Below are 17765 nucleotides of genomic sequence, written 5' to 3'. Positions count from 1 at the left end.
CTCAAGTCAAATAGCTTTGACCATAGCAGGAAGTCTGTATCCAAAAAATCGAGCCTACAATTCATTTCATGGTGCAGCAGAACTATCAACTCTCAGCTTAGCTACATGGAGGTAAAATCCTTTGGTGATGTGAGGGTCACTGAAATATAGCCTTATTACAATGAAAAAAAAAAAAAAAAGAATTTAAAGAACTTTACATTTTTCCCTGAAATACTTCTGTACACATATACACAATAGTGTATTTACCTTCCTAAGCACAACCTTGTTTTGAAAAACTTGAAAAAAAGTCTTTCTACATTTAAGCCAGCTACAGGTTAATAGTGATTGTTGTAGCCCTTAAAAAAAAGAATGTGAAACAAAAATACTGAAAACAAATTTAAGTTAATGATCATTTATTTATATAAACTCATTTAATAAAAGTTTAGATAAAATGTTTTGACTATTCCTATATTCCAAACTACAAGCTGGTGGTTTTATGGTTGTATGCAAATCAATGCATATTTGACTCTACTGAGACAGGAAATAAAGTACTTTCAAAGGATCTGTATGAGAAAGTACCTAAGGGTTAAGAGGTATCTAGGCTACTCAAGCTCACCAATTGTAGTAGGCACCAGTTCATCTGCTTGTTTGAGTACATAAACCTCTACACTTCTAAAGCAAAATGAATCGAACTCAGATCTAAAAGTCTGTTATTACATAATGACATTCTCAGACCATGTAAACAATATTCAAAATATTAAAACAAACTATAACTACAAAATGACTGATACACTGTCCCCAGGCATTATCAGATACAGGATAGTGGTGTGTGTTCTTTATGGTAAAGTATGTCTCCATCCATACAACTACTATTCCATCTAAACCAGGACTGTCCACTGACCTCCAATTTTACATGACAATACAACATAGGTCTCACTTTGTTTATTGAGCATATAGAAATGACTGATTTCAAACATAATTATTTTAGCTTTGCTACTGTTACTAGTAGAATTCACCCTTAAAATGTGACATATGGCCGGGCGATGGTGGCGCAAGCCTTTAATCCCAGAATTTGGGAGGCAGAGGCAGGTGGATTTCCAAGTTCAAGGCCAGCCCGGTCTATTCAGAGAAACCCTGTCTTGGGGGGAAAAAAAAATGTGACATATGCTGTTAAATACTCACGTATGTCAAAGAGAAGATTCATTCACCTTCTAAATTTAAGTGTTATAATGGAATAATTAATGTTCCTCCACAGTATTACTCAGAAACAAAGAGATGCATTGTTAAGCTTATTTTAAGAAAAAAGTTGATTACTTCTTGTCCTTTTGCTTAAGAATGGGCATTTTTATTAAAAAGTAGAAAGTACTTTGAAATTAATATCAATCTCATAGTCATATCATTTCATGTCTCTTGAATGTCAAAATAAATGACACTAATACATCTTATTTTCTTGAAATTCATTTTCCAGCATATTGTAAGCTTACTAGAACGTGACAGATTGATAACTTAAAAACTGTTTTTAATAGAGAATACAGGAAATGCTTATGTGGTGCTTCCTTGTTTATCTATGGACAAAAGACATAGTGAGCAACGTTGTACGTACTAGATACAAACAAAAGACAGATTAAAGCTAAACAGATGCACCAATGATTTTTATATTCTAGTAAAGAAAAGATAGGCAGAATATATACAGTATAGATGAGATACTGAATGTCAGCAGCAGAAGTGTAGACACTGGAGATGTTCAAATCAACAGCAACTAGTGCCTAATGGTCATAAGGAGTGTGTCAATCATGAGGTCTGCTTTCTTTTGCTCCCTTGCTTTGTTGTCTAAGATTTCAGGTAGTCCCACGTGTTTCTCTCATAATGTGCTACCAGTGGCCAACCCTAAAAACTAATTTATCATGAACTGGAACCTATAAAATGACAATTCCAAATAAGCCTTAACCTTTGAAATCTGATTATCTGTGGTATTTTGCTATAGTATTGGGAGGTGACTAATGCCAAGATTGTGAGAACTCTGCTGATAATGTATCCCCAATTCCATGAGAATGTTAAGAAAATACTTTGTAAAATTATCATAGGGCAGAATAGACATCAGAGAATATCATAAATAGCATTTAACAGACTATTCTGGCACAGGCTCAGAGCAGACAGAATGCTATTAGAAATATGACTATGAAAAGCTGTGTTGATAAGGTTTCCAATAGAGATACATAATCTGTTGAGGACTGAATTATAGGTCAATATGGTTTGACCATGTAAGAACTTTGCAGCATTTTGCCTATGACCTGAAACTGTATGACTGGTGAGACTAAAAATGTAACATGTTTGAGAAAACTTCAAAGCACCAAAGCATTCAAACAGAAAGACACAGTCTTGGTGGATGATTTAAAAAAGTACATTGTGAAAATAAGATTCCAAGAGTAAGTAGAAAAGAAAATATTGGAAAAACCTGCGATGTGGCCAGAAAAGGGTAGCAAAAAAAGATGTTGCCAAAGATGATGAAGTTACCAATCACAGTGCCAAGACCAGGACAATAAGAGTGCCTCAGAGGGTCCTAGGGATCAGCCATAGCAGTAGGGCTTAGAGAGAATAAATGAAAGTTGTTATAAAAACACTTCAGGGAAGAATCTTTTCTTTAAGAAATTGCTCTGAGGTTTCCAGCCTCTAGGCCAGGTCTAAAGAACTCTTTCCTAAGAAGTCAATTTACTTTGTTTAGTTCACAAGGTACCCTGCAACTGATACCTATGGTTCAGGTAGGTTCAGGAAATGGCAATAGTGTTCATGTAAAGCTGGTTTTGTAGGCATATGAAATACCACAATTATGGGTTCATAAAGATTCCATGTAAATTTCAAAGAAAGCCTGGCACGTTAAGCAGCAATGCAGCAAGGGCCAAGTCTTTGCAGGAAGACTTGACAGAGAGAAGCATGTTTGTACACATTTGTACACAACAAAGCAGAAGCTTCACTGGAGAACCCAAAAGCTAAAACAAACATGTAAAACTTGCCAAGTGATGCTGCAGGAAATGTACAAAACCAGCTAGACATGGAGCTTTAGAATACAATGAATGTCTTACTTGGTTTCAGTTTTTCTTTGGTCTGATCCTTCCTTTTCCTGCTCTCTTTGTAAATGGGAATGTTTACTCTAAGCATTATATATTGGAATCATGCAAACTTTTCTGTTACTTTGTTATTCAAACTATTTCCTCCAAGTCTGACTTGACTGTTGGACATCACAGGGCAAAGAATGTGGTGGTAGCCTCAAGAATACAAAGGATGAACAAGCATTAACAGCAACATGACTAAGTGGCTATAGGTACAACAGTTGTCAATAGTCTTCTAGGAAAGGCTAAAGCATACCAGCGACGTTCTGAAGATGATACATCATATTGCATGGTCTGCAATGGATAATTCTTACTTGCAAGGCTTTCAGAAATCCCATTTCAGGATTAATTTTTGCAGCTAATATGTGTCTTCTGTCATTATTAAATTAATATAATCCTTGGTCATTAGTCTACCCTATTGGGCAGATTATCTGCAGATCAACAAAGATCAACTCTTTTATAGCAATGCTATATAAACAGATGGTTTCTTATTTACTAATGGTGATTCTATATAATTCCTAACTTATATTAATAATTATTGAGCAATTTATAGAGAGGGTTGCAGTTAAGGCCCTGCAAGTCTTCGTGTGTGACACCTATTTGCTCTAGGATAGAAAGCAAGCATGAAACTGACTTATGATTAAGGAAAACATTTCTTTTAAGCTGGTTGTAAAAGCATTATTTGATAGCTAAAGACCATAAACTGGGAATGAATAGTTTGTTGTAGGTTCAAGAATGGAAGATAAAATACTGATTGGGATTATCTAAACAACACTTCAATACTAACAAGACACTAGAGAGATGATTTGGCGCGTGACATACTGTGTTAACTTAGACATAAAATAACAGTTTCTAACTTTTAATGAACCTTTGAGGTAGTGGTAGATAATGTTTCCTTAGATAACCAGTCTTAATGGGAACACATGTAAACATCTCTATTACAAATTATGATTTGAATTTACATTTCAACTTGTGAAGTTTTGAAAAAATATGCATGTGATCATATATCCTGTAAAAGTGCATGTATTGAGAACAAGGACAATAGTGAGTCACTTTCTTCTTAAGATCAATTCAAAGTTAGTGCCCCCGCCTTTCTTTCTCTTAGATATAAAGGTTAGAGTAGCTTTTCAAAATGTTTCTTTCATTCTATGACTTTCTCTAGATTGCAAGGAGTCAGGGAACTCTCAGCCTTGGGGCTCAGGGCCATGAAGGATCAGTGGGAAAAGATCAAAGAACCTCTTTACTTAATACAACCACCTCCCCAAACCAGTTTAACAGCTGAGTGTTAATTGCCAGATGTCTGAAGCTTCTGGCCTCTTCTGGCCTCACCCCCTGGACTGACTTCCAGAGGTTCCCAAAAAGCTGGTATCTGATAAATAAAAAATCATTTGAAAATGGGAAAACTTGGATTTTCATGACAAAGACATTGGTAATACTTTAAATATATAAAGATTACATAGAAATAAAATCTTATGGTAGGCTTGAGAATTTCAAATGGTTAACACTTAAGTAATTCCTGTTATTTTGTAAAATCCCAATTAAAACACCAGGGAGGAAAATGATTTCCATCTTCCATGGACCCACAAAATAAATGCAGCCCTAAATCACAAACATATTACTACATAAACATAGCAGAGTAGTGAATAGAGACCATTCACAACAAATCAATGATTAGAAAAAGGATGGCAACTAAACCTAGAATAAGAAAAGGTATTCTATTCTGTGTAATCCAAAAATGTTCAAGAATAAGATTTTAGTTCAGTAGAAAGTAGAGAGCACCAAATTATGTTACAATAATGTTCAATTGAGATAATCTACTTAAAATACAAACCAGCAGACTTAAGGTTAAGAACAAATAAAAACTATTCTGAAAAGGAATTTTAATTAAAATGGGTGTAATAGGATGGTATGCTTAAGTAAAAATAATTAAGAGATGTATATAGTGAGTAACTACTAAAAATCTGTTCTAACTTAATAAAAAGCTTTCCAAAAGAGTGTTTATCTACAACAGAGAAAAATTCATTTAACGGAGGAACTTCTAGAACTGAAAAACAGTGAAGTATTGATCATTATATCTAAGCCCTAAGAACAACTAATCTAACTGTATCTCTTCTGAATTAGGTTATAAGCAAGGTCAGGAATCATTTTATTTCAAAGCTGATAATCTTATCTAGCCATAACTAACTATGAGCATATATAGTGAAAAGTTTGGCTTAAAAACACAGTTATGTGAATGTTTTTCTTTTAATATGGGGCTGCTCAGTTTGTCCAAAATAGCCAACTGAGATTATCTTGTACTCAAAGAGGGGCATGATCTTTGCAAGCTGCAGATAGTTTAATTCTGGGGAATCTGGAGAGGGTATGGATGCTAGAGCCTGGAGATGAGTCAGAGGCACTTAGAAGAAGGCAAGGTGCTGCTGTCCCCACTATTCTTCATTCATTCTCTGTCATTGCTGGATTTCTGTTTTGCTGGACTGCTCGATATTCTGACAATGGTCTGGACATGCCTCTAAGAACTTGAAGACCCTAAGCAGCAGTAAGTAGCCTACAGAGGTCTATGTACCCTTTCCATTCTAATCTTCTTTTCTCTCCTACCTAGTGTTGGAAGGGATCAGGGTAGAAAAGGAGTTGGAAGTGAGGTAGATGGTATAAGAACCCAAAAGAATAATAAAACAAATAAGTCAACACACATAGTCTTTGAACCAGAGGATTAAATGTTCCTGCCCATCTTATCTAGTCCCGAAGATTTGTCTTCCAAAGTAAATAAAAATTATCATCTTTTAGTCCATGCCTCCCTCTCATATATACCATTCAAATGGATAATTACTGCCCACACAGAATTATCAGAAAATCTTTTATTGAAAGGTGACCATATATCTAAAATTTTATATAACCAAGCTATGAAAAAGTGAGTATTTAACATAGAAAAATGATAATAACAGATGTAATATTAAGGAATTATTGAATCTTTTATCCTTTAGAACTTGGAATTAAAAAAAGGTTCAGTACATTCTATTTTCAAAATCTAATACCGTTCCATTATTCAAATGTAACTAATAAATGGCAGTTATAGCCAGGGAAGCAGATATGCTAAGTGTAGATCCTCACCTGGCTCCTCTCATTCAAATAAAATCTCCCAGTCTTAGTACTAGCTTTGTAGCACTGCTGGGGCATGATCTTTGCAAGCTGCAGATAGATTAATTCTGGGGAATCTGGAGAGGGTACGGATGCTAGAGCCTGGAGATGCACTTAGAAGAGGCACTTAGAAGAAGGCAAGGTGCTGCTGTCCCCACTATTCTTCATTCATTCTCTGTCATTGCTGGATTTCTGTTTTGCTGGACTGATGCAACTGATGCAGCTTCCCTTGCCCACCCCTGCTTTGTCTCCAATAGATCACACAGATTTCCCCTCCAAATTTCCTTGTCCCTACTCATTGCTTTTTTCTAGCACTCATACCTCCAGGAGGCATTTCCTGATAATCTACAGGCCACTCTAGCCAGAGAAGCAAGTAGGTTAACAATAACTCTTCACCTCTCCTTCCCCTCCTCCAAATCTGCAGTCTTATCCTTACCTTTAACAGACTATCTCTTGTGACTTCTCACTGTCTCCACTCCCAGGAGATCCTGGTGGAAAACCCTCGTCGCCTCCTTTATGGGGAGCCCCACAGCCTTATGCTAACCCAGTCCATTCCCATTCATGTGTCAACTCCTAATACCCAGAAAGTCATTTGCCTGTAAGTATAAGTGGTTACAACAATCAGAATCCCAGAAATTTCCTAAGAGGCAGCACACAGCCATCACACTCTCCTAAGAACCAGAGAAGAAAACAGGAACCAAGAAAAGAGAAAACACCCACCTAATAAAGGCAAGATTAGATATCAGAATTTAGAATTAAAACCTTCCCAAACCCAGATGCCTAGATGCCAAAGAAAAACACTTCAGTAGGCTTTAAGTACTGAAACATAACTGAAGCACGAGACAAAGACCTTTGACAGAGGTCCTTACAGAGGTAATTAATAAATCCCTTAAAAAAAAATCTATGAAAACAGTGGAAGGAAATGAACAAAAGAGCTCAATAATTGAAAATGGAAAAAGAATCAATAAAGAAAATAAAAACTTTAGGAACTTGAACAGGAACCTCAGAGACAAGTCTCACGATCAGAATACAAGAGATACAAGACAGAATCTTAGACACAGTTACAAAACATGAATACCTTGGTCAAATAAAGTATTAAATCTAAAAAATCCTGGGATGAAACATCCAAAAAATCTAATTTACATTATAACAGACCAAATCTAAGAATCATAACAATAAAAGGAGAAGAAACCCAGGCCAAAGTGCACAATTTTTTTCCAACAAAATTATGAAGAAAAAATTTCCAACATAAAGAGAAGAATATGCTAATCAAGGTACAAGGAACATACAGAACACCAAAAAGACTGGACCAGAAAAGAAAGTCCCCTTGACACAGAATGATCAAAACACTAAATGTACAGAAGAAAAAGAATCTTCAAAGTTACAAAGTAAAAAGACAAACATATAAAGGTAGACCTATTAGAGAAACTCCTTATTTGTCAATGGAGACTTTAAAATCAGAAGGGTCCTGGAAGACGTTCTACAGAATCTATGAGACCACATATGTCAGAACTGAATACTATAGCCAGCAAAATGTTCAATCACATTACACAGAGAAAGTAAGACATCTGTGACAAAACAAAAAAACAAAAAACAAACAAAAAAACCCAACAGAAGGCACTAGACTGAAATATCTAACCTACAAAGGTTAACCACACATCATAAAAAAATAAGAGGAATCAAAAAAACACTGCTCGTTCATAATTCTAAACAAAAATATTCTCAATCCCTCAATAAAAAGACAGACAAATAGAATATGAAATAGGATCTATCCTTCTTCTGCATCCAAGAATCACATCAAGGATAGTCACCTCAGAGAAAAGGGATGGGAAAAAAAAGGATTCTATGCACAGGGACCTAAAAACAAAATACAACTCATGAAGCCATTTCAGTATCTAACAAAATAGACTTCAATCCAAAATTAATCAGACGAGAAAAGAAAGAACACTACATACTCATCAAAAGAGAAATCCACCAAATATACACTGGAATTCTTAATATCTATACATCAACACAAGGGTACTCAAGCTCAAGAAAATAGGACAGCTTAAATCACATACTGATACTCAAAACACTGACAGTGGGAAACCTCAATAACCAGTCCTCACACCGATAGACAGGTTATCCAGAAAAAAATGAAACAGAGAATGTTGGAGCTAACTAAAATTACAAACTAAATGGACCTGACAGATATTTACAAAGAATGTACTTCTTCACAGCAGCTTCTGGAACAAGGTCCAAAGCTGACCACACAGAAGGACATAAAGGAAGACTCAACATATACAAGAAAAATAAATTAATTCCTCACATCCTGTCTGTCCATCCTGGTCTAAAAATGGGTATCAACAACAGAAACAACAGAAAGCATACAAAATCACAAAAACTAAACAATTCACAATGGAATGAAATTTAATCAAGAAAGAAAAAAAATAGACTCATTACAACTGAATGAAAATGAATGAATACATACCACACCAAAACACAAATGAAAGTGGCTCAAAGAGGCAAATCCATAGCACGAAGGGCGAACATAAAAAGAAATGGTAGATAGTAGTGATTTAGCAACATACCTGAAAGCTCTAGAACAAGAAAGGGAGGGCAGGGAAGGGCAGGGGAGGGAAAACTTCCACACCCAAAAGGAAAAGATGACAAGAAATAATCAAACTCAGGACAAAAGTAAACATAATAGAAAATGAACAAACAAAACAATGAATTAGTGAAACAAAGAGATGGTTCCTTGACAAAATCACCAAGATTGATAAGGCTTCATCCAAATTAACTAAAAGCGGAGAGAATATTCAAATTACAAAATTAGAGATGAAAAGAGGACATACCAATTGAGACTGAGGAAATCCAGAGAATCATAAAGATGTAGTTTAAAAACCTGTATTCCAGCAAACTGGGAAATCTAAAATAAATGGATAATTTTCTCAATAGACACCAGTTACAAGAGTTAAATCAAGATCAAACAAACAATTTAAACAGACTTTTAATGCCTAGTAATATATAAGCAGTCATTAAAAGTCTCCCAACAAAGAAGCCCAGGACCTGGTGGTTTTGACACAGAATTCTACCAGATTTTCCCAGAAGAGATTATTGCTAATCTCCTCAAATTATTCTATTAAATAGAAACAGAAGAAACATTATTCAATTTGTTTTATGAACCTATAAGTGTCTTGATAGCCAAACTACATAAGAAACCAACAAAGAAATAGAATTTCAGACGAGTTTCTCTTATGAATACAGACTGAAAATTTCTCAATAAAATATTTAAAAACTGAATCCAACAATACATCAAAAAGGCCATCCACCATGATCAAGTAGGCTTTATCCCAGAGATGCAGGGAGGGTTCAGTATATGTTAATCAGTAAATGTACTCAGCTATATACATAAACTGAAAAAAAGAGCTACATGATCATCTCATTAGATGCAGAAAGATCTTTCACAAAATCCATCATCCTTTCATGATAACAACTCTGGAAAGATTAGAGATACAAAAGACGTAAGTCAGCATAATAAAGGCAGTGTATGGCAAACACAAATTTAGATGGAGAGAAATTCAAAGCAATACCACTAAAATCAGTTACAAGTCAAGGCTGTCCATTCTCTCCACAGTTATTCAATACACTACCTGAAGTCTTAGCTAGAGGAATAAAACAACTGAAGGAGTTCAAAGGGAAATAAATTAGAAAGGTAGAAGTTGAAGAATCTTTATCTGCAGGTGGTATGATAGTATTCAAAAGTGATCCTAAAAATCCCATCAAGGAATTCCTACAGCTGACACTTTCAGCAAGCAAAATAACTAATTCACAAAGCCCAGGATACCTCCTATATATAAGTGACAAATGGACTGAGAAAGAAATAAGGGAAACAACACTTTTTATAAAAGCATCAAAGTGCATAAAATATCCTGCAGTAACCCTAACCAAGCAAGTGAAAGGCTTGTATGATTAAAAACTTTAAGATACTGAAGAAAAAAAGTGAAGAGTATATCAGAAGATGAAAAGATCTCCTATAGTCTTGGATTTTTAGGATTAATATAGTAAAAATAGCCATCCTACCAAAAGTAATCCACAACTAATCAATGTCCCTCAAAATTATAAGACAATTCTTCACAGAACTTGAAACGACAATTTAAAGTTTTATAATGAAAATATGAAAACCCCAACTTGCTAAAAAAATCTAAATAAAAGAATTTCTTGAAGGTAATTAAATAATGAGATTTAGATATAAACAGAATTCTAAATAAAGGAAAGTCAAGTGGCTACGAAATACTTGAAGAAATGTTCAACATTCTTAGTCATAAGGGAAATACAAATCGAAACTATTTTGAGATTTCATCTTAAACCAATTAGAATAGCTAAGATCAATAAAGCATGTGACAGCACATACTGGCGAGGATTTGAAGTAAGGGAAACACTCAAATATTACTATTACTAGAACTGCAGCTTATATAGCCATAATGGAAATCAGTGTAGTGCTTCATCAGAAAGACTGAAATGGTCTACCTCAAGAAAGAGCTACAGAACTCTTAGACATATACACAAGGATGCTTCCGCCTACAATAAAAACACTTGCTCAACAATGTCCATTGTTCCTCTATTCATAATGGCCAGAAGTTGGTAATATCCTAAATGTTTATCAACAGATGAATGAATAAAGAAGATGTGGTACATTTACACAATGGAGTACTAGCCACTAAATAACAACAAATATATATGTCAGGTAAATGGATAGAATTAGAAAAAGATCATCCTAAGTGAAATAACAGAGATTCAAAAAGACAAATAGGATGTATATTTGCTTATATGTGGATATTAGGTGTTAAGTCAATGGTAACCAAGCTATAATCCACAGAACCACGGAGAAGAGATATAAAGGATAGAGCTATGAGGACAGGACAGATAGGCCTCCCTAGGAAAGGGCAACAGAATGAATAGTTGTGCATGGGTGGGGAGAATCAAATGGAAACAGGAAGAGAAGAGGGACACAAGGGATAGAATACAGGGAGAGACAGTTAACATTCAGAGCCACTTGAGGGGTAATGTAAAAACCTTAGGGAGTAAACACTTTCTATACTATAGACATATATAAAGAACTAAATGAAATCACCAAATAACGAGGAAGACAGAGACCCAAACAGTCATCTCTTGTCCACATAAAGCTTCCACTATCAGGATTGGGTTACATTTCATTGAGCTATTGCTGACAATACCTATACATCTCGATGAATGAGGAGAAGTCGAGCTGGTGCCTTCATAGAGCCTTTATCGCTACAAGCTAGTGTCTTTGATACAGTAAAGTATGCTGAATGCTACCAAATAAGAAATGTAAACACCAACCTAGTCACAAACCCTTTGATTCACAATGGTTTTTTGGCTAAAAGATAAGCTAGTACAACGCTGGAACAATGCTTGCTGAAGTAACCAACCAATATTTGATTTCATCTAAGGCTCACTCCTCAAGATGGAACCCAAACTTAACAGTGGTTGCGTGACCAAGAACTTCAGAACTGATAGCCCAGGAACTTAGGGCAAAACCAAATAATACTGTTTCTGAAGAAAATTACATAACAATAAAAATACTAATGGCATTATGCTATGTGATAGCTCAGTATCTGGCTCAAAGATCATCAGAGAAGCTTCCTTTAGAGACCCCCAGTCAGAAACTATGAGGAGTGAGAGACTATACAAGATAGTTCTATGTCAGGTTGACACAAGCCAAAGTTTATCTGAACGAAGAGAATCTCAATTGACATCAGACCATAGACAACCCCACGGGGCATTTTCTTAATTAGAGATTGGTGGGGAAAGTCCCCTTTCCTTTAATAGAAAACAGCCATTTCAATTTTTATTCTTAAGGCTGTCAAATAGCAAGTAGGAAAATTATTACATACTTTATTCTATTAAATGAAAACAGCCAGGCAGATAAATTCCAAGAAATTTTTACTTTTATTAAAGCACTAACTAAATTAACCTTATAGAAAAAAAAAGGTTGATTGCAAAAAAATAAACTTTAGCAAAGTCAACAGAAACAAAGACGACTGGGTTACTTACCAGCAAGAGTACTTGTGTGCCTAAAAGCTCTGACCTGGGAGTCTGACAAACCAGTCAAAAGGGAGATTACGGTGTCCATCATATACTCATCATAAATTATGCTATATTGACACTGTCGAATCAGGACTCCAATAAATTCACAAAAATTGGAACGAAATTTTTTCCACTGAGGACCAGGCATGGTAAGGGGGTAGTCACCACTGTCCTAGAATACGTAAAAAGAAACTTATTAAGTATCACAAGATAGCATTTAGATCAGAATTTAATTTCTAGATACAAAGAAAGGTTTTATTCTAAATATGCAATGAATTTTATGTGTACATTAATAGTGTTAATACTTTTCCTTTAAACATCCATGAATAATTTTTATGGTGTAAAAACTCTCAGATTGAAATCACTGTTTCTTCATTCTTCTAAAACTCTTAATAAAAAGATAACAGTACTAATTTCTGTTTATATTTTGTTAAAGATTTATTTTATTTATATGAGTACACTGTAGCTATATTCAGACACACCAGAAGAGGGCATCGAATCCCATTAAAGATGGTTGTGAGCCACAATGTGGTTGTTGGGAATTGAACTCAGGACCTCTGGAAGAACAGTCAGTGCTCTTAATGGCTGAGCCTCTCTCCAGCACTTACACAAGCTTATTTACCCTAAAGTCTCAACAGCATCAGGGTCAGGTTTATATTTTTATGAAGATGATTTGAAGTAGGCAGAAAAATAATAAAGTTTAGATTAATAGGAGTATTTACCATATTATTGAATATGAATGTAGTAATTGAGATACATCTGTTATATCACTCAACATTTATTTTTTATTCTCCTAGAGAACAAACAGACACACCCAACACAAGCTTGCCATAGTGTACATGTGGAAGACAAAAGCAACTGTGTTGCCTGTCTCATTCCATCATGTGGTCACTACACCTGAACTCATGTCAGTAGGCTTGGTAGCAAACTTGAATCATCTTATCAAGTAAGTCTACCATTTCTCAGTATTTCGAAAATTTTTAAAAACTTAAGCACTTCACAAAAAAGCCTAAAATTGACCTTAGACATGGCAACTCATTTCTTCAAATTTTACAATAAGCTTGACAATAATTCTACTTAATAGCTTTTTTAAAAGAATAAACATAGAATGGGATCTTAGTAAATTGTTTGTCTTTATTTAATTCACAAAATTAATTAGCTGAGCCTAATACCAAGGGCCTTTTCTCTTAAGCTTGAAACATTTAAGAAAATACACACAAGGACAGTTGGTACCAGTCTTGATACTGGAAGTAGAACCAGAAGGATTCGGAGCTTGAGGACAGACTGAAATACAAGGAAAAAACCAAGTCCCTATCTCAAAAACTGAGAGGGAAAACAGGAGGAGGGGGAGGAACTAAAATTAAACTGAAAAGGCAGTGATGCAGGGGCAACTAGGTAAGGTAGACAAGAAGAAATCAATGTCAATTTGGTAATTCTCATTGTGGGAAATTAAGGAGAATCTGTGCTCACTCAAAAACCATTTCCAACAAAGAAGCCTAGGGATAGGGACAGGAAACAAGAGAACTCTTACTTTTGGAAAAACAAGCCAGCCAAGTGGGTGATCTTCAACTAGAACAAAAAAAAAAAAAAAAAAAAAAAAAAAAAAAAAAAAAAAAAAAAAAAAGCAAGGAACCCAGCTTGCTTGTTCTGAGGGAGCAGCACAGGGCTAAAAACCAGGGTTAAAATAAAGATCCATTAAAATTAAGACATGAGAAAAAGAGCTTGTATTATATTAGGATAAGAATAGAAGAAGAAAAATACTGCCTTGGACTTTGCATCTTATATTGGTATCAACCAGAAGACTGTTAGCTTGAAGATGAATAGGAAGCACAGACAAAAAGCAAAGGACTGGCTGCTACAGAAAGGAAGAGGAGGAAGCCGAAAGGGTCCTTAAGTGACACTAGTCATACTTGGACATCATTAAGAAACAGGTGAGAGACCATAAATATGTCCTCATCATCAATACCAGGAAGTAAGCAACGCCATATTGCCAACTTGTAGGAGACAATGTGAAAAAGTAGTTTCTTCTGTGGCCCTGGGATACAGAGATAGCAGAAGTCTCATGAGGTGTGTCAGAAGTAACTAGAATAAGTCACAGATAAATGTAACTATTATACCTATCATAAAAAAGCCTCTCTCTGTAGCAAAAGAAAGCCACTACAAGAAAGCATAATTGGAAACACCAACAGATAATGGGGGCTCTGATACCAAGAGAGATATCTGCAACACAAGCTTCAACATCAATAACTCAGAGAACATCCCAGAAAGGTGGGCCAGTAGGTTAGCTGATGACTACTCTTGATTGTCAACCTGACAATAACTGGAATTAATGAAAACGTGAGTAGAGGGAACAATGATGAGAGGTCTTTTTCTTAATTAAATCATGTGAAGTGGGAAGACCCACTTTTGATCTGGATCTTTTGAGGTGGAAGACCTACCTTAAATCTCAGTCACATACATCTGCTGGGAGCCCATATTAAGAACATGAAAAAAGAATGCTTGTTCTCTCTGCCTGCTTGCTGTTCCTATCACTGGCCAGCCCATTTCTTCAAAGGCCTTAGAGCCTACTTCATCAGGATTCTGCTACCTAGTAAAGACCAACTAAGACATGGACTAAACTGGACTCTTGGACCTTCCATTGGTAGACAACCATTTTTGGATAGCCTGGATTATAGCCTATAAGCCATTCTAATGAATTCCTGTTGTATATATTCATCTTGCCAATTCTATTTGTCTAGAGAACTCTGACGAATACAATCAGAAAATCAGAAAACCTAGAACTCTGCCCTAAAATTATCTCTCTTAGACATGGCTACATAAACAAATCCTGGACAATAACAATAGACAGTCTAACACAAACAACACAGAAACAGAATAATCTAGGGTTTTGTCTTGAGACAAAGAATTACATGGAACTACTGGGCAGTGGTGGCGCACTTGGGAGGCAGAGGCAGTTAGATTTCTGAGTTCAAGGCCAGCCTGGTCTTCAGAATGAGTTTCAGGACAGCCAGGGCTACACAGAGAAACCCTGTCTTGAAAAACAAAACAGTATTACATGGAAGTAATGACTGCTGAGAGAGGGAGAATTACCTGCACCCCAGAGTTTAGTGCCCTAATTGGTTAGCCAATACAAAGTATTCAGGCATGATGACATATATATACACAAATAACAGAAATGGACTCAGTAAGTAACAGTTATATATTTGTGAATAACCCCCACACACATATACTCATATACACACATACAACTGTGCAACAAAGTTTCAATTAGAGAAAAGTGAACTTGAGAGGTATTGTATAGAGAAAAGGGGGAAATCATGTAATTGTTTTAAATAAAAAATATAGTTAAAAATAAAATGAATAGAAAAAGAAAACTCCATAATATCACAAGCACAAACACAGAAAAGTCCACCATTAGGAATATCTGAACCCATGGTACACTAAAAGCAAGAGATAACAGGAGAATGTAAGTCTCATTCATTTTCTGAATAGACTGTAAACCAACAGCATCAGAACCATTGAGTTTTTGTATCACATGCAAAAATAACCATCCAAAAAATTGTTTTTTCAAAAAAGAAACTATTTCAAAGATATCTTAAATCTTGGTTTAGGAATATTCAGTTTAAATTGTATGTCTGAATTAAACCCTTCTACTCAGAATCTAGAACTATGTGGAGAAGAAGGCAAAAAGAATTTAAGAGCCAAAGGGAACTGATAACATCAAAAAGAACTGGATTTCAATTGAACAGGACTAGTGCACATATAAACTCACAGGAACTGTGAGCATACACAGCGTCTGCATATGTTAAACCAAATGGGGTCACATTGCTGAGAAGAGATGGAGGTATGGGCTTCCACCCATTACTAAGAAATTATCTCCAAATCACATTTCTTGTATAGGAAAAAACCTGTTTCCTCAACTGAAGTCTCATTTTGTATATTAATCACACTTAAGGGTAGACCACATGCCAAACAGTAAATGAACAGCACAAAATTAACTAAATGGTATTTTTTATAGACATTTTGTCTGATATTGCTTTGTTTGAGCTTTATTTTATTCATTTTTTATCTTAATGGTTTTCTTCTTGCATATTACACTTTCTAATTTTATAATTTTATGAGTTTAGTGTGTGTCTCTGTGGTTGTCTTTCTCTGTTTCTTGTATTTTTTTTAAATACTGGTTTATTTATTTGTTACCTGTTTGTTTATTTAAAGAGAGAAAGAGAGGGTGTGAGGTAGTATGAATAAGAAGGTATAGAGAAATTGATAGAAGGGACCACAATCAGAATATATTCTATAAAAAATTACATTCAATAAAATATATATTAATAAAAAGAACTGCTAACATGTTCAATAATAAAAGAAAATTCTTTTCTGTTGTTCTTTTTCAGACAGGGTTTCTCTGCATAGCCCTGGCAATCCTGGAATTCACTCTGTAGACCAGGCTGGCCTCGAACTCAGAAATCTGCCTGCCTCTGCTGCCTCTGCTCTTCCTCCCAAATGCTGGGATTAAAGGTGAGCACCACCACTGCCCAGCTATAAAATAAAATTCTTAGCATACAAATAAATTACAGGGAGGTTCTTTAATATTTTCTTGAACATAACATCACTTCTGCATATAATGATTTCAGAAAGTGTAGTGTTACTGATGGTCAATGAAGTACTGAAAGCTTCTCTACTGAGAATACATCTTTAAAAAAACAACACAAAACAAACCCAGAATGCTAACTAACGAAAGATAACAAAACAGAAAACATAAAAAAAATGGCCCAAAATATCCACCTTTACGTATATTGAAGACTTATAATATCTTGAAAAAGAAATATATTTGATAAATATAGGAAAATCATATTAGATAAAAGACATAAAGTATATATTTTGCAAACTACCTAATACAAAATGCAGGCAAAGTTATATATAGTTAATCAAATAAGAAAAATTAAAAGAACAAATCATCCTTGAACAAGTTTAAAAAATACAGGAGAAAAAACTGGTGTGCACTAAAATATTGTATACTATGTATAAGGTATGTACTTTGTACATGAGTCACTATTTATCATATACTAGTACCTGTTCATAGATTTTAGAAGGGCGAGTCAAGACCCTCAAAAATCAAAGCGTATGTTTAAAATTCCAAAACTATATAAGGCATAGCCTCTGAGATAGTGAACTTCAATTATCAGTTTCAATAAATTTTTTTCATGGCATTCATGGGACAAAACTGTTACTTTCCAACAGAGTTGTTACCAAGTAGCAGGTGTCAACTCAGAAAACTAATAGACAAGCTGATTTCCTACCATGTAAATGAATCTTCATGATGAAAGAAGGAAAGAAGGAAGGAAGCAAGAAATGAAGGGAGGGAGGGAGAGAGAGAGAAAGAGAGGGAGGGAGGGAGGAAGGAATGAAGGGGGGAAGAAGGGAAGGAAAGAGGAGGGAAAGGGAAAGGAAGGGAAG

General features: G+C 35.2%; 1 protein-coding gene across 1 annotated transcript in view; it reads right to left on the bottom strand.

Moving 5' to 3' along the window:
• The window catches only part of Stag1 (stromal antigen 1), a 268526-nt gene that overhangs the window by 162278 nt on the left and 88483 nt on the right, over positions 1 to 17765 (bottom strand). The window contains exon 6 of the mRNA XM_031346345.1: positions 12279 to 12483. Within this exon, the coding sequence (XP_031202205.1) occupies positions 12279 to 12483 (205 nt within the window). The remainder of the gene's footprint in view (positions 1 to 12278; positions 12484 to 17765) is intronic.

This window comes from Mastomys coucha, unplaced genomic scaffold, assembly GCF_008632895.1.
Source record: "Mastomys coucha isolate ucsf_1 unplaced genomic scaffold, UCSF_Mcou_1 pScaffold23, whole genome shotgun sequence".
Classification (NCBI taxonomy): Eukaryota; Metazoa; Chordata; class Mammalia; order Rodentia; family Muridae; genus Mastomys; species Mastomys coucha.
The sequence above is the reverse complement of the archived record's forward strand: the minus strand, read 5'-3'. Positions and strand labels throughout refer to the sequence as shown.